This window comes from Salmo salar, chromosome ssa17, assembly GCF_905237065.1.
Source record: "Salmo salar chromosome ssa17, Ssal_v3.1, whole genome shotgun sequence".
Lineage (NCBI taxonomy): Eukaryota > Metazoa > Chordata > Actinopteri > Salmoniformes > Salmonidae > Salmo > Salmo salar.
The window spans coordinates 50,890,179-50,908,603 of NC_059458.1; the positions used below are offsets into that span (position 1 = coordinate 50,890,179).

Here is an 18,425-nt window from a genome sequence, read left to right on the forward strand (position 1 = left end):
TGAGATTGTGTTTTAACATGTGCTCACATGTTGTCTTGTGTTGTTAGGTTCTTCTTTTTCAGAGTAAACAACTCACAGACACTAGAGAAGCTTAACCAAGTTTAATTCTGCCCAATTAATTTGCTACTATGGCCTATTTATTGCCTTACCTCCTCATGCCATTTGGACACACTGTATATAGCCTTTTTTTCTATTGTGTTATTGACTGTACCCTGGTTTATTCCATGTGTAACTCTGTGTTGTTATTTGTGTCGCACTGCTTTGCTTTTACTTGGCCAGGTCGCAGTTGTAAATGAGAACTTGTTCTCTACTAGCTTACCTGGTAAAATAAAGGTGAAATAATATATATTAAAAAAGGCTCTTTACAGCTGTAATTCGGACAGCCAAACATTTCTCACCATCACAGATATATATATATCCCACTTAAGACACTCCTCCTTCTCTCCAATCCTTACATCTTCTGGTTCCACAGGAAGAGGGTAACAGGATACTAAACTCTTATTACTCCCTTCGTGGGATCTGACCTCACCTCCTGACCTCAACCCCTCCTTCGCCTAATCCACAGATGTCCATCTGCCTCCCCTATAGCAATCCTGTGATCTCCTCCCATCCACCCAGCACATTCCACAGCCACTCTGTCTTTCTACAGATCTCCTTAATATAATATGCGTCTGATCTATCATGTCTTTAATATCTCAATGTTCAAAATTTCAAATCCAACAGTGTGGTGTCATGGTATTATGCTGACATTTTGCATCCCCTTGTTGTCACATTTATTTAACATGAGATCATGTTTTCACATGTGCTCACATTGTTGATGTCACGTATAGTTTCATGTTATTACGTTGCTTCACATGGAAATGGAAATAGGACAGAAATCAAGTTTGGAAAGAACTTGTAAGAGGTTTTTTGTTTATAGTATGTAGAGACAAGTAATAGGTGCGGCCTGTGGATGGCAAACTATTCATAATGAACTCATATGGGAGGAATACATCATTGGGATCTCATATATTGAATACTGCATTAATAACATTGAGAGGATGGTAAATATATCAGGGCTTTGGTCGAAGAGATCTAGCAGCAAAATCAGTTTCACAAATAGCGACCAATTCCTACCAATGTACTGGGTCTTGGCTTAAGACTGTACCGAGTTGTGGCAAAAAAATGTACTTGTTCATTTGACAAGTCACCAAATACCCCAAAACACTTCAGGTGGATCATGGGCATGGCACAATACAGGATCAAAAAACCATTTGTTTTGGAAATCTCTTTGGTATCTTAGATGGTGCTCTCACTGTCCCTGTCCAGGTCATCTTTGTTCTTAAAGATGCTGACCATTGCATTGGGATTGTTGTTCCCATTGGCCTCCAGGGCTGTAGCCTTGGCCTGGCTTCGCAGTTCCAACTTCTTCTGCCGCTTGGACAGTTGCAGGTACAGCACCACCCACAGCATGTTGGCCAGGCCGTATAGACAATAGACCAGACCCAGGAACGTTATTCTACAGGGGAGAGAAGGGACAGAGGTTATAATAAAGTCCATCCATCCATTTATCAGTTGAGTTCAGTTGACTGTACCTGAATGCATATGAGTCGTAGAGTCTGCATGCTCCTTGACCCCCACATCGCTTTAATCCCCACTTCAGACACGTCCTGTCAACCAAAGCTCCAAAGTAGATAGGGGGAGGGATTCCACCTGCAAACACACACACAAGTTACTGAAGTGTTTTACTTTCTCAAGTTCCTCAACCAAAGAAATTGAATGAAAATAGAACGTTTTGAGAATGTTCCACAAGGTTCTAAGATTGTTCTTACCCTCAACAAACTTATCTTACTTACCCAGAGTTCTGTCTATCAATGTATGCATCCCAAGAGCCAGTGATTTTAAATCGGGGTGTATAGATCTGAAACAAAACAAAAGCAACATATTGAGGTTGCAAACAAAAATAATACAAAAGTGATTCCAATCATAGGTGGGCAGTTTCAGTTGTCTGAAGTAAAAAAAGTACTACTTAAGTCGTTTTTGGGGGTATCTGTACTTTACTATTTACATTTACATTTAAGTCATTTAGCAGACGCTCTTCTCCAGAGCGACTTACAAATTGGTGCATTCACCTTATGATATCCAGTGGAACAACCACTTTACAATAGTGCATCTAAATCTTTTAAGGGGGGGGGGGGGTTAGAAGGATTACTTTATCCTATCCTAGGTATTCCTTAAAGAGGTGGGGTTTCAGGTGTCTCCGGAAGGTGGTGATTGACTCCGCTGTCCTGGCGTCGTGAGGGAGCTTGTTCCACCATTGGGGTGCCAGAGCAGCGAACAGTTTTGGCTGGGCTGAGCTGGAACTGTGCCGGGCTGGAGGTGCCGTTCCCTTCACAGCTCCGTAGGCAATCACCATGGTCTTGTAGCGGATGTGAGCATCAACTGGAAGCCAGTGGAGAGAGCGGAGGAGCGGGGTGACGTGAGAGAACTTGGGAAGGTTGAACACCAGACGGGCTGCGGCGTTCTGGATGAGTTGTAGGGGTTTAATGGCACAGGCAGGGAGCCCAGCCAACAGCGAGTTGCAGTAATCCAGACGGGAGATGACAAGTGCCTGGATTAGGACCTGCGCCGCTTCCTGTGTGAGGCAGGGTCTTACTCTGCGAATGTTGTAGAGCATGAACCTACAGGATCGGGTCACCGCCTTGATGTTAGTGGAGAACGACAGGGTGTTGTCCAGGATCACGCCAAGGTTCTTAGCACTCTGGGAGGAGGACACAAGGGAGTTGTCAACCATGATGGCGAGATCATGGAACGGGCAGTCCTTCCCCGGGAGGAAGAGCAGCTCCGTCTTGCCGAGGTTCAGCTTGAGGTGGTGATCCGTCATCCACACTGATATGTCTGACAGACATGCAGAGATGTGATTCGCCGCCTGGTTATCAGAAGGGGGAAAGGAGAAGATTAATTGTGTGTCGTCTGCATAGCAATGATAGGAGAGACCATGTGAGGATATGACAGAGCCAAGTGACTTGGTGTATAGCGAGAATAGGAGAGGGCCTAGAACAGAGCCCTGGGGGACACCAGTGGTGAGAGCGCATGGTGCGGAGACAGATTCTGACCACGCCACCTGGTAGGAGCGACCTGTCAGGTAGGACGCAATCCAAGCGTGGGCCGCGCCGGAGATGCCCAACTCGGAGAGGGTGGAGAGGAGGATCTGATGGTTCACAGTATCAAAGGCAGCAGATAGGTCTAGAAGGATGAGAGCAGAGGAGAGAGAGTTAGCTTTAGCAGTGCGGAGAGCCTCCGTGACACAGAGAAGGGCAGTCTCAGTTGAATGCCCAGTCTTGAAACCTGACTGATTAGGATCAAGAAGGTCATTCTGAGAGAGATAGCAGGAGAGCTGGCCAAGGACGGCACGTTCAAGAGTTTTGGAGAGGAAAGAAAGAAGGGATACTGGTCTGTATTTGTTGACATCGGAGGGATCGAGTGTAGGTTTTTTTTTTTTTTTTTTTTAATTTATATTTTTGACAACTTTTACTTTTACTTCACTACATTCATAATGAAAATAATGTACTTTTTACTCCATACATTTTCTCTGACATTTTGAATGCTTAACAAGACAGGAAAATTGTCCAATTCACACACTTATCAAGAGAACATCCCTGGTCATCCCTACTGCCTCTGATCTGGCAGACACTCAGAATCATGTCTGAGTGTTGGAATGTTTGCTTAATATAAGGAATTTGAAATTATTTATACTTTTACTTTTGATACTTAAGAATATTTTTGCAATTACATGTGCTTTCAATACTTAAGTATATTTCAAACTAAATACTTTTAGACTTTTACTCAAGAAGTATTTTACTGGGTGACTTTCACTTTAACTTGAGCCATTTTCTATTAAGGTATCTTTACTTCTCCTCAAATATGACAATTGGGTACTGTTTCCACCACTGGGCAGTTCCATCCATCCTATTGTCTTGTCTTACCTGAGCAGGACGATGTATCCAGATGTGCCCCCGCAGGCAGAGACGAAGGCCCCCAGGACAGAGACAGCCATGTAGAACTTAAACATCCTGTCACAGTCACTCTTCCTGGGGCACTGGCCCAAGATGGCGGACATGTTGGTTGGTGGAGCCATCAGCCCCACCTTCAGCTCCTGCATACATGTGCAGTTATGGAACTCCTGTGGAACAGAGGAAGGAGAAGGTGGAAAAACAGAAGGAGAAACAGTGACTTTAAATTCATCAAAGTTGGTTATGGGTTTGACCCACAAGGTGAGCAGGTTTTGGCTCCAGCCCAGTACTACACACAACGTATTGTGTGGTATAGTATATAACATTTCGAAGTGTTCACTGGAGTTCTACACTCATATGTTGTCCCTATGGAAACAGAGACTTCTGTAACAACAGAGAGATGTATGTGTTAGTAAACAAGGCAGGAGGAGTTGAGAGTAACTCAGAACACATTTAGACATTTAGTCATGAGATGTCTTACCATCTCCTTGCCTATGCCCGTGGAGGTCTGGCAGCCAGCAAGACAGGGGGAGGCATAGGTGATGCCATTTCTGGCACACACAGGGTCCCAGTGTTTCAGGGAACAGGAGCGGCCCATGTTACACTGAGACAGCAAGCTCTCCTGTTGGTAAGACACCTCTGTAGCCCTGGGGGATAAAGGTAACAATGTAGCTATGAGTCAAATGTGTGACAATGTATTGTGTTTATTGTTTTACATGGCAGTGCTGTGCATAGATAATGAATACAAAGACAAAGATCAAAGTCTGTATTTTGTTATCTTATATTATCTAAATCAGTAGCAATAGTAATAGTAAAAAAAAATCTGATTTTGTGGCAATCCAAATATAATAGTTGATGAAGCACACACACACTGTGCTTCATGCCTTCTCTTAGAATCACTGTATAAACGCTAAGTCTCCAGCTATTACATTTCTACAAATTAATTTACTCTATTTACGCAATATGAACTACAGTATTTACCCTTGGTAACCCACTTCTTGGGTTGTCACACTGTAGGAAGTATTGGATGAGCAGGAGGCAGGAGAGGAACTAACCCTAACCCTAACATTTACAGTGCTTTCAGAAAGTATTCCCTTGACTTTTTTCACATTTTGTTGTGTTACAGCCTGAATTCAAAAATAGAATAATATAAACTCAGCAAAAAAAGAAACGTCCTCTCACTGTCAACTGTGTTCATTTTATGCAAACTTAACGTTTAAATATTTGTATGAACATAACAAGATTCAACAGCTGAGACATAAACTGAACAGTTCCACAGACATGTGACTAACAGAAATGGAATAATGTGTCCCTGAACAAAGGTTGGGGATCAAAATCAAAAGTAAGAGTCAGTATCTGGTGTGGCCACCAGCTGCATTAAGTACTGCAGTGCATCACCTCCTCATGGACTGCACCAGATTTGCCAGTTCTTGCTGTGAGATGTTACTCCAATCTTCATCTAAGGCACCTGCAAGTTCCCGGACATTTCTGGGGGGGAATGGCCCTAGCCCTCACCCTCGATGCAACAGGTCCAAGACGTGCTCAACGGGATTGAAATCCGGGCTCTTCGCTGGCCATGGCAGAACACTGACATTCCTGTCTTGCAGGAAATCACACACAGAATGAGCAGTTTGGCTGCTGGCATTGTCATGCTGGAGGGTCATGTCAGGATGAGCCTGCAGGAAGGGTACCACATGATGGAGGAGGATGTCTTCCCTGTAACGCACAGCGTTGAGATTGCCTGCAATGACAACACACTCAGTCCGATGATGCTGTGACACATCGCCCCAGACCATGATGGACCCTCCACCTCCAAATCGATCCCGCTCCAGAGTATAGGCCTCGGTGTAACGCTCATTCCTTCAATGATCAACGCGAATCCGACCATCACCCCTGGTGAGACAAAACCTCGACTCGTCAGTTAAGAGCACTTTTTGCCAGTCCTGTATGGTCCAGCGACGGTGGGTTTGTGCCCATAGGCGAAGTTGTTGCCGGTGATGTCTGGTGAGGACCTGCCTTACAGGCCTACAAGCCCTCAGTCCAGCCTCTCTCAGCCTATTGCGGACAGTCCGAGCACTGATGGAGGGATTGTGCGTTCCTGGTGTAACTCGGGCAGTTGTTGTTGCCATCCTGTACCTGTCCCGCAGGTGTGATGTTCGGATGTACCGATCCTGTACAGGTGTTGTTACTCGTGGTCTGCCACTGCGAGGGCAATCAGCTGTCTGTCCTGTCTCCCTGTAGTGCTGTCTTAGGCGTCTCACAGTACGGACATTGAAATGCATTGCCCTGGCCACATCTGCAGTCCTCATGCCTCCTTGCAGCATGCCTAAGGCAAGTTCACACAGATGAGCAGGGACCCTGGGCATCTTTCCTTTGGTGTTTTTCAGAGTCAGTAGAAAGGCCTCTTTAGTATCCTAAGTTTTCATAACTGTGACCTTAATTGCCTACTGTCTGTAAGCTGTTAGTGTCTTCACGACCGTTCCACAGGTGCATGATCATTAATTGTTTATGGTTCATTGAACAAGCATGGGAAACGGTGTTTAAACCCTTTACAATGAAGATCTGTGAAGTTATTTTGATTTTTATGAATTATCTTTGAAAGACAGGGTCCTGAAAACAGGGTATTTCTTTTTTTGCTGAGTTTATATTTTTGTACCAATCTACACACAATACCCCATCATGATGACGTCAAAACATGTATGTAGGCATTTTTTGCTAATTAATTGAAAATTAAATACAGAAATATCTAATTTACGTAAGTATTCACACCCCTGAGTGAATACTTTGTAGAAGACTCTTTGGCAGTGATTACAGCTGTGAGTCTTTCTGGCCAAGTCTCTAAGAGCTTTCCACACCTGGATTGTACAACATTTGCCCATTTATTATTTTCAAAATTCTTAACTCTTTCAAATTGGTTGTTAATCATTGCTAGACAACTGTTTCCAAGTCTTGCCACTCAGGAACAATCACTGTCTTATTGGAAAGCAACTAGAGTGTATACTTGGCTTTATCTTTTAGGTTTGTCCTTGAGTAATGTGTTTTATTGGATTTGACCCAAACATAATAACTTGTCTTCAGGACAAAAAATGAATTGCTTTGCCACATTTCTTGCAGTATTACTTTAGTGCCTTGTTGCAACATGAATATTTATATTCTGTACAAGCTTCCTTCTTTTCATTCTGAATTAGGTTAGTATTGTCGAGTAACTACAATGCTGTTGATTAATCCTAAGTTTTCTCCTACCACAGCCAGTCAATTCTGTAACTGTTTTAACATCACCATTGGCCTCATGGTGAAATCCCTAACCGGTTTCCTTCCTTTCCGGCAACTGAGTTAGGAAGGACGCCTGTATATTTGTAGTGACTGGGTGTATTGATACAGCATCCAAAGAGTAATTAATAACTTCACCATGCTCAAAGGGATATTCAATGTGTGTTTTTTTTTTTACACATCTACCAATATCTGCCCTTTGCGAGGCATTGGAAAAACCTCCCTGGTCTTTGTGGTTGAATCTTTTTTTGAAATTCACTGCTTGACTGAGCGACCTTACAGATAATGAATTGTATGTGTGGGGTACACTATTATTGCAGACAGAGTAAGTCTATGCAACTTTTTATGTGACTTGTTAAACAAATTTGTACACCTGAACATATTTAGGCTTGTCATAAGAAAGCGGTTGAATACTTATTGACTCAAGTAATTTGTAAAAATTTAGAAAAACATAATTCCACTTTGACATTATGAGGTATTGTGTGTAGGCCAGTGACACAAAATCTCAATGTAATACATTTTAAATTCAGGCTGTAACCTAACAAAATTTGGAAAAAGTCAAGGGCTGTGGATACCTTCTGATAGCACTGTAAATTGCATGAACTACAGTACTTACCCTTGATAGGTCATGGTGAGGCCAGCCACCTCTGAGTTGTCACACTGTAGGAAGTACTGGATGAGCAGGAGGCAGAAGGAGAGGAAGGAGGAGATGATGGAGAGTCGGGCTGCTCCCAGAACGCTCAGCTTGAAACGCTTCATCACCAAGCCTCCCACGATGACCCCAACTGCCACCGCAGGCAGGTTTATCGAACCTGGACAGAGACAGACAAGTCAAGTTTGTAGTACTTTATTCTCCCAAAAGTGATCAAATCATTTGCCATGCATCACATTTTAAAACATAAAACAGGCTAAATTGAAAGATTTGCAAAGACTGTCAGGAAAGTAGTTGACCATAGATGGATACATGTGTATCAGCATGATTTATAATGTCTAGCATGTGTATAACTAATGCATAGCAGAGTATTTTAAATGCACTGTTACTGCTGAGAGTATAAGTTGTGTGGGAAAAGTGTTGCATGACAGTCATGTACAATATGAGCTAGATACTCGTTGACAAGTGGTGGTGAGTAATCAGGTTAGCTACTGTACTATCTAATAACAGTACAGAGTGCTCTTTCAGTTTAAAGTTGCCGCCCACACATGCACACACTTTTAGTCATGTTTATCTCAGTCACATGTTCTTTCAATGGCAACATGGCTTTGGCTTTCTTCTGAGTGAAGGAGAGAGAAAGTGTCTGTGTGTGTGCCTCTTGTACTGTAGCCTACCTATCAAGAAGATTGCCTTGGAGGGAGACTGCATGTAGACCTGCTCCATGAACTTGGATGGGGTCAGGGGTTAGGGGTCTGTTAAGGGTCAGTGGTCTGACTCTGGATCAGGTTTGTCTAAGCTGTAATGTCCATCAATGATTGAAGACAATGCAAGAATTCTGCCACCCCAGTTCCATTAGTCACTAGCCTCTTTCCCCAGCACCTAACAACTCTGGGATCATAGATTTGAAAGAATTGGACTGATGAAGGTTAGTTAGCAGAAACACAACTTTGGGCAAGGTGGAGCCATTACTTTTTCCAACACCTATCCCACCCTCTCTGAAGCTAGGTGAAGAGACTAGGAATCTAAATGGAATCAATCCCACAATACCTTTAGCCATGGCAGCCATGGTGACAGGCTGTGGTGCATCCTCCTCAGTATTGTCCTCTGGTAGGAAACTGCCCTGCTCCTGCTCCTCCTCTGGGGTGTCAGAGGAGTTCTTCGCCTGTATGTCCTCCTTCTGTTTCTTTTTGCTGGGGCTCTTGCACTGCTTAGCCAGAGTGTTGGGGAGGAACCAAAATGGAATCCCAGCCAGGAGCATCAGGAAGCCAGATACCAGGAAGCCTAACCACCAGGCCCCCACCCAGCGAGAGTCCTTGTGGTTGATGGAGATGCTCTCTGTGGGTAGGAGAGAGATACAGATGTGAGTGAATATGAGGGTGAACAGGGTCAGTTGATCAGCCGTTGCCTTAAAATAACTAACTGGGCTGCTGAATTCATATTCCATTATAATCTGAAATAGCAATAATATCAATATCAATGTTATCAAGTAATGCTCAAAATGTGATGAATCAGCTACATGGCTCAATTAGCTCTATAGAAATCCCTGGTAAACTTAGCTCTCTAAGGACCATCATTACAACACAGCAAATTCTCCAGTTGAATAAACACTGATTCTTACATTTAACACTGTTCCAGTGTCTATACGGGTCCACACTTTTCAGTGTTAAATTAACACTTTGCTTAGTGTTAAGTCTTGTTCGTATATTTTCCAGTGTGCCTTTCGAGTAGTTACCACCCATGACTGTATTTGTTATTGACAGACATGGTTATTGCATTCATTGTCAGTCTTGTGGCCATCAGCAAGTGAGATCCAAAGTGAATATGTTTTCATTAAAATCTAATTCTTTAAGACACAGATACAATACACACACTGTGTGCACAAAACATTAAGAACACCTTCCCAATATTGAGAACTGCTGGCCCATGTTGACTCCAATGCTTCCCACAATTGTGTCAAATTGGCTGGATGTCCTTAGGGTGGTGGGCCATTATTGATACACACGGGAAACTTTTCAGTGTGAAAAACCCAACAGCATTGCAGTTCTTGACACAAACTGGTGCGCCTGGTACCAACTACCATACCCTGTTCAAAGGCACTTACATCTTTTGTCTTGCCCATTCACCCTCTGAATGGCACAAATACACAATCCATGTCTCAATTGTCTCAAGGCTTAAAAATCATTATTTAACCTGTCTCCTACCCTTCTTTTTCACTGATTGAAGGGGATTTAACAAGTACCATCAATGTGGGATCATAGCGTTCACCTGGATTCACCCGGTCAGTCTATATCATGGAAAGAACAGTATGAAATAATATTTTGTATACTCTGTATTTCATAAGGCCTAGTTTTACCCTAATACAGTGGCCTGAAACTCATGGTTTACAGGCCACTTCAGGTCTGCAAGTCACATTATGTTGGCTTGCAAGGTCATGTGTAATTCCTATTGGAATCCAGCCAGAATGTGAATATCCAACATTTGGAATTGTTATTCACTCACAACCTGCATTCAGCATTACTGCCAGGGTTGGGAAAATAAAGATATGACAGTACCTAAGGCATCTAAACTTGAACAACCATTTCAGTAACGGGTGAAATAAGTTCAAGTAACAGATTGGATTAGTTTAGAACAATGTATGTTATTTATATTTCCATTGCATGAAGTTAATTAATAAATCAATGTACATTTAATAAAAAATATAGAAATTGAAACAAACAATTCTAAAAATCACCCTGTAATAGAGCATGCTAGGAAATATGATAATGATGGGTGTGGTTTTGGTTCAACACTGGTTATTAACATCAACACTGGGGTTATTTTACACCACTGAGTGTTAATTTAACTAGTACAGAGTTAATATAACTCCTGAATTAACATTAGAATGTTATATTGAGAAATCAACAAAAGTTTTCACTGCCCAATTTGCTGTGTGGATAAAAATATACTGTTCTAGATAGATAGGATAATTCTTCTCTTAATGCAGACAGATTTAAATATCTCTATGTTTAGAAATGACCTTCAGCACCCAACAAGTCCCAACCAATAAACCGAGATGACCAAACCATTCTGCAAACAAACCACACAAACAACTACCCTCTGACACGATTTAGCAACATCATAGAAGTTAATCAACTTCAGATTCAACCAAAATAGATGGATTAACAACTTAGTAACTAATAAAATGAGGCAAATGCAACATGATTATTAGTAACACATATTCCGCCATAAATACAATATTGATGTGTACATATAAATTCATCCTAACTTACGTAAAATAGAAAATGTACGATTTGTTAGCTTTTTAGTGACAGGGGGCAGTATTTGGAAATTAGGATGAATGACATGTCCAAATTAAACTGCCTACTACTCGGGCTCAGAACATAGGATATGCATATTATTAGTAGATTTGGATAGAAAACACTCTGAAGTTTCTAAAACTGTTTGAACGATGTCTGTGAGTATAACAGAACTCATATGGCAAGCAAAAACCTGAGAAAAAATCCAACCAGGAAATGGTTTGTAGTTTTTCAAGACTGGGCCTATCAGTACACAGTGACTTAGGGTTCATTTTGCACTTCCTAAGGCTTCCACTAGATGTCAACAGTCTTTAGAACGTTGTTTCAGGCTTTTGCAGTGGACAGAGAGCAAACAAGACCTCCTGGAGTCTAATGACCGAGAGAATGACATGGCCTCAATTGCGCGCATTCACGTTTGAGGTAGCTGTGTTCCATTACATTTTTGAAGACATTTGAGTCGTCCAGTTGGAATATTATTGATGTTAAAAAGGCCCTAAAGATTGATGCTATACATCGTTTGACATGTTTCTATGAACATAAATATAACTTTTTTTGACTTTTTGTCGTGAAATTTTCGGCGCGCTTCCTACATTTGGAGTAGCTTACTGAACACGCTAACAAAGAGGACATAAATGATGGACTTTATCGAACAAAACAACATTTATTGTGGACCTGGGATTCCTATGAGTGCATTCTGATGAAGATCATCAAAGGTAAGTGAATATTTATAATGCTATTTATGATTTTAGATGACTCCAAAATGGCGGGTATCTGTATTGCCTGATGTATTTTTCTGAGCGCCGTACTCAGATTATTGCAAAGTGTGCTTTCCCCGTGAAGCTTTTTTGAAATCTGTCACAGCGGTTGCATTAAGGAGATGTTTATCTATAATTCTTTGAATAACAGTTTAATATTTTATCAACGTTTATGATGAGTATTTCTATAAATTGATGTGCTCATTCACCGGAAGTTTTTGGAGGAAAAGCATTTCTGAACATTACGGGATAATGTAAAATGTTTCTTTTTATATAAATATGAACTTTATCAAGCAAAACATACATGTATTGTGTAACATGAAGTCCTATGAGTTCAATCTGATGAAGATCATCAAAGGTTAGTGATTCATTTTAGCTGTATTTCTGGTTTTTATGACGCCTGTCCTTGCTTGGAAAATGGCTGTGTGGCTTTTATTTTTAGGCGCTGTCCTAACATAATCTAATGTTTTGCTTTCACCGTAAAGCCTTTTTGAAATCGGACAACATGGTTGGATTAAGGAGAAGTATATCTTTAAAATGGTGTAAAATAGTAGTATGTTTGAGAAATTTGAATTATGAGATTTTTGCTGTTTTGAATTTGCCGCCCTGCTATTTCACTGGCTGTGTCCCGCAGCTAGCGTCCCACATAGCCCATACTAGTTAATTCAAGGGTCAGTTACCTAAATCCACAGAGCCAATGTCCACATAGATCTTGGCACAGAAGAAGCCAAACATGAAGCCAAATACAGGCCCCAGGATGCCAACAGTCTGTAAACACGCTGAGGCAGAGGAGACAGAGAGAGTTGATCAGATACAGTGGGCTCATTGTCATGGCTGGAATGGAATAAATGAAACGGAGTCGTGGTTTCCATATGTTTGATACCGTTCCATTAATTCCATTCCATGGACTCCATTGAGCCCGTCCTCATATAGCTCCTCCCACTAGCCTCATCTGGTTTGGGGCTAATACTGTATGTAGACTAAAATTCATAGGAATAATATATTGAACTATGTTCCCAGATGCAGCCAGACTCTGATGCTGTAGTGATGGTGATTAACTCATTACCTGCTTTACTCGCAACTGTAGACTGATCATTTATGACCAGATGACTGGTGTTGGCCAGACAAGGCAGAATACTTTCTGTAGTGTTTTCCTCAGGAATATGTGACAGGGTTGTTTCATATACATACCTGCATGGGAAAGAAATGAAATGTATGTTTCCTCTATAAAGTGATACATTGGTTTTGAGACGCCACATATCACTTCTTCATACCCAATCATTTCTTTGTTGTTTTTTGTACCACTTCTTTAGAAGTGATAAGATTTTATTTCAATTCTTTATTGTCACGCCTTATGTTCATTTATATGTATATACTATTCACAAATATAAACAGTCTAGAGATAAATATTCAATAAACCAAATAAGAGGTAGACTTACTGTCCCTGGAAGAAGTGTGGCAGAGCAGTGAGGAAGGTCCCAGCAGCCATGATGAGACAGCCAATCCCTATCAGTCTGGGCCTGTGGAGCTTCGCCCCAAACTAACTCACAAATGCTATCACCAGCAGGTTACCTGGTAGGAGAAAGAACAGAACCATGATATAGCCAATGAGTAATGTTTATGGAGCTAAAGTTAGAAGGCAAAACCTCACAGGGCGCAGGCTTTTAATGTTCAGAATCTAATCAACCCCAATACTTCTTGGAGTATATTTCTTAAAGGATTGTGAGAAAAATTTTGAAAATTCCACCTAGCCCATTACAGGGCTTTTAACTTTCAACCTTATTTGTCCCAGAGGAATTTTGGTTGTGCAGCAAGACCACAAGTAAAAAGACAAAAAAGAAACATGGAATGGTTAGGTGGAACCCTTTAACTGTACTGTTTACACACTTTCAGATGGTCAGGACAAGTATATAGGGCCAGGGTTTGATGTCCTCTTTAAGAACGATAATCATCATCTACTGATTTCGGGCCCTGGGAAAACAAGACTTTAGGACTAAGTATTAAGACATTAGGATTTAGGCCTACCAATCTCAAAGCTGCCATCAATGACTCCTATGAGTGAGCTTGGGATGTCGAAGCGTTTCTCTGATAGAACTCTTCATGTAGCTTCCCCCGAAGGCTTTTGCGAAGTACACAAAGGGCAGGGAAACCAGGAACAGCTATGAAAATAAACACAAAGCAGAGTTCCATGAAGTGTGTCCCTAGAGTCTAGATGTTGATCTGAGACCAGATTTGTGTTTCCCAGATTATAGTTAATGTTGGTGTTTGGGAAGGGTAAACTGATATCTAAATCTACCCAGAGAACAACAAAACAACATTGAAGGGTCAGGAAAACATGAGTATGGAATGTTTGACACCACTTCCACTGTCCTACATTCAGTTGATTGTTAATAAGACAGGACATCTACTGTAGTTCAAGACAATCCTAAAGCAACGAATAATACCCAGACACAGACAACAAGACTCTGACCCATTTGGAAAAGGTGTTGTCATCCAGCCATGTGCTCATATCGCTTCAGTTATCCTGTTGGGGCTAGGGGGCAGTATTGAGAATTTTGAAAAAAATATGTGCCCATTTTTAACTGCCTCCTACACCAACTCAGAAGCTAGAATATGCATATTATTGTTCAGGTTTGGATAGAAAACACTCTGAATTTTCTAAAACTGTTTGAATGGTGTCTGTAAGTATAACAGAACTCATATGGCAGTCAAATCCCTGAGACAAATTCTGACAGGAAGTGGATACCTGATGTGTTGAATTACCTTTAAGCCTATGCCATTGAAACACACAGGGGCTTATTAATCTTTGAGCACTTCCTATGGCTTCCACTAGATGTCACCAGTCTTTACAACGTGTTTTGAGTCTTATACTGTGAGATCTGACCGAACAAGAGCCTTGGAACGGTGGTGGCCGATTAGACTCTGGCGCGAGTTCATGTTGGGTACTCTCGTTCCAATACGTTTTAAAAGAGAATGCAATCGTCCGCCTTGAATATTATTCATGTTCTGATTAAAAAAGGCACTAATGATTTATGCTATACAACGTTTGACATGTTTGAATGAACGTAAATATTTTTTTCCCCCTCCTTCATGAAGAGAAGTCCGGCAGGCATAGATCATGTGCTAACAACACGGAGCTTTTTGGACATAAATTATGAGCTTTTTCGAACAAAACTACATTTGTTATGGACCTGGGATTCCTGGAAGTGACATCTGATGAAGAGAATCAAAGGTAATGGATTATTTACATAGTATTTTCGATTTTAGATCTCTCCAACATGGCGGTTAGTCTGTATCGCAAAGCGTATTTTTCTGGGCGCAGTGCTCAGATTATTGCAAAGTGTGATTTCCCAGTAAGGTTCTTTTTAAATCTGGCAATCCGGTTGCGTTCAAGAGATGTAAATCTATAATTCTTTGAATGACAATATAATATTTTACCAATGTTTTCGAATAGTAATTATTTAATTTGTTGTGCTGATTGACTGGCGGTTATTGGAGGGAAACGATTTCCTCAACATCAACGCCATAGTAAAACGCTAATTTTGGATATAAATATGAACTTGATAGAACAAAAAATGCATGTATTGTCTAACATAATGTCCTAGGAGTGTCATCTGATGGAGATTGTCAAAGGTTAGTGCATAATTTTAGCTGGTTTTCTGCTTTTGGTGACGCCTGTCTTTGAATTGACAAAACATTACACACAGCTATTGTCAATGTAGTCTCCTAACATAATCTAACTTTATGCTTTCGCCGTCAAGCCTTTTTGAAATCGGACAACGTGGTTAGATTAAGGAGATGTCTATCTTTCAAAGGGTGTAAGATAGTTGTATGTTTGAGAAATTTGAATTATGACATTTAATTGTTTTCAAATTTGGCGCTCTTGATATTTCACCTGTTGTTGATAGGGTGTACCAGGGGTGGGACGCTTGCGTCCCACATAGCCCATAGAGGTTAAGGATTCATAACAGACAAAGTAACATTTTACAGGTTTGGCTGTTGGATGACACAGCAAAACATGTAACTCTTGTATCTGCCCCCCCCTCCACCCCCCCTCCACCCCTCCACCCCTCCTGCTTCATCACCTTTTTGCCTATTTGGCCTCCCTCCCCTTCAGTCCCTTCAGTTCAGATATAGTTAAGAGTTTGTTTGCTCTTTTGTTAGTCAATCTGCCATTGGTGGTTTTTTCTAAAAGACTGAACCTGAGCTGTACAGAGAATAAACAATTAAAGAGCTGTCGGTAAAGGTCTGGATCAGAGGCTGTCCATGGAATACGTTTACACAATCACTGTAATCCCATCTGCCATAGACAACAGCAGCAAATATAACAGCCAGGCTGTCATGTAAAAATCTTCCCAGCGTGAAATAGTTCACAATCGTTCTGATCTTGTTCTGATTGTGATGTCATGCTGTAAAATTTCTCACAGCGTGAAAATAAAGCTCTGCCTTATCTCAGCTCACTGGTCACGATAACAAAACCCACCCATAGCACGCGCTCCAGCAGGTATATCTCACTGGTCATCCCCAAAGCCAACACCTTCTTTGGCCGCCTTTCCTTCCAGTTCTCTGCTGCCAGTGACTGGAATGAATTGCAAAAATCGCTGAAGCTGTAAGCTTATATTTCCCTCTCTAACTTCTAACTTTAAACATCAGCTATCTGAGCAGCTAACCGATCGCTGCAGCTGTACATAGTCCATCTGTAAATAGCCCACTCAATCTACCTACCTCATCCCCATATTGTTTTTATTTATTTTTCTGCTCTTTTGCACACCAGTATCCCTACTTGCACATCATCATCTGCTCATTTATCACTCCAGTGTTAATCTGCTAAATTGTAATTATTTCGCTAGTATGGCCTATTTATTGCCTACCTCCTCACGCCATTTGCACACACTGTATATAGACCTTTTTTTTCTATTGTGTTATTGACTGAACGCTTGTTTATTCCATGTGTAACACTGTGTTGTTGTTTGTGTCGCACTACTTTGCTTGATCTTGGCCATGTCGCAGTTGTAAATGAGAACTTGTTCTCAACTAGCTTACCTGGCTAAATGAAGGTGAAATAAAAATGTTGCCAATTCAATAATTGCACGTGTATCTCTTTATGTGGATGACTGAGCTCGTGAGGATGCCTCCCTCTCACACCTTCACTCGAACTCGAAAAACTATTCTGTGGGCAAGCGCATATGCTTCACACATCTGCCAATCAATGGTGACAAGGAGTATTGACACTGACCAATCAGAAGCTTTTGGAGGCATGAGATCATCATATAAATACCCGGACTCGAGCACCAAAGTGCTAAGGGTTGATGTGAGAAGATATCTTTTTGGCACTACTTTTTTGATTGACAGTGCATATATTTGTTAGTTAGATAGCTAAATCAAGGGCAAGGGAGGGTGAGAGAGAAACATCCGCATGAGCTCAGCCATCCACATAAAGAGACGCACATGCAATTATTGAACTGGGAACTATTTCACGCTGGGAAGATTTTTACATGATTTTTACAATACTTGACTTACTTTGTCGTCTTCATTCCTATGTGGAACATAAGGCTTCTACGAGAGAATGGCACTATTCCCTAGCTTCTCCCTGTTTGGCCAGTACTTCAATCAGGCTTATTTCATCTTATTGAACATTTATTTTTCTCTTTCCAGGATACATATTTTTTAAAAGAGACATCAGTTAAGTTCTTCTTGCAAGTTCTGTGTGGACCACAAAGTTCCAAATGTTTCTTTCCAAGTACATCTAATTTGACTGTTTCTCTTCATCATCTACTAGGAGGCATACGTCCTTACTACCCTGAAGATGAATTGAGGAATTAAAACACTGACCTTCAGTTTGGAGCAGCAAGGCTCCCGGGGGGCTTTAGTTTCAACACTCATGATGACCTCTGCAGTTGACACAGGTAAATGTAGAGTGAACCAGGAGACCTACAGGCAGACAGACGGCAAGATCTGGGGTTGACTACTGTGGTTATCAAAACCTTCCGGTAGAATCACATTTTCTTAGGTACACAAATGTCAGTGCTGCTATGCAGGTTAAGCATTACATAATAATTTTCTCCTCCTGTTGCTCTAGTCATTATACCAATTATTAATCAAATCAGTCAACATACTATGTACAACACACACTATCCAGCACAAGGAACAGTATGTTGATTAAAAAAATACAAATATACCAGTTTTTACCAGTGCAGCAGCAGAGGTCCCACGAGGAGATGGAGAGATGTGTTAGAGCAGCAGAGGATTTCACTGACAGGACTTTGGTTGAAGAGCAAACCTTTATCTTAAAGAGGCATTATAGCCCAGGTAGTTTGGATCCTGGATGTTGATTGGCTGAAACTCTAACATCCATTCTACAGTAATCAGTAACCCGCAGGCCACCACTCATGTGAACTCTTTGATCATGTTGACATGCAGGTCTTCCCCTAAAAAACGTGAGTGTCCATGAGAGAGGTAG

The 18,425-nt window shown here is 41.3% G+C and overlaps 1 protein-coding gene across 4 annotated transcripts; it reads right to left on the reverse strand.

Moving 5' to 3' along the window:
* Nucleotides 1-756: 756 nt before the first annotated feature.
* Nucleotides 757-18,424, reverse strand: LOC106575963 (solute carrier organic anion transporter family member 1C1). Of its 4 annotated transcripts, XM_045699677.1 has the most exons (13): nt 18,155-18,424; nt 17,798-17,896; nt 13,991-14,124; nt 13,405-13,537; nt 13,032-13,156; nt 12,646-12,744; nt 8,962-9,249; nt 7,879-8,074; nt 4,474-4,639; nt 3,966-4,162; nt 1,836-1,900; nt 1,575-1,692; nt 757-1,498 (listed from the first exon to the last, which is right to left on the reverse strand). In XM_045699677.1, exons 4-13 carry the CDS (start codon nt 13,452-13,454, stop codon nt 1,279-1,281), a joined length of 1,524 nt encoding a protein of 507 aa, XP_045555633.1. In that variant the 5' UTR covers nt 13,455-13,537; nt 13,991-14,124; nt 17,798-17,896; nt 18,155-18,424; the 3' UTR covers nt 757-1,278. The 4 variants fall into 4 exon arrangements, with proteins under 4 accessions (XP_045555633.1, XP_045555634.1, XP_045555635.1 ...); XM_045699678.1 differs by lacking the exon at nt 13,991-14,124; XM_045699679.1 differs by lacking the exon at nt 12,646-12,744.
* Between the last annotated feature and the right edge of the window lies 1 nt (nt 18,425).

Coding starts and splice junctions, on each gene's coding strand:
- LOC106575963 (XM_045699678.1), bottom strand. CDS start 13,454: ATGGCTGCTGGGACCTTCCTCACTGCTCTGCCACACTTCTTCCAGGGA. Junction 8,075..8,961: donor CATGGCTGCCATGGCTAAAG/GTATTGTGGGAT, acceptor GTCTCTGTCCAG/GTTCGATAAACCTGCCTGCG. Junction 4,640..7,878: donor CTCACCATGACCTATCAAGG/GTAAGTACTGTA, acceptor TTTATCCCCCAG/GGCTACAGAGGTGTCTTACC.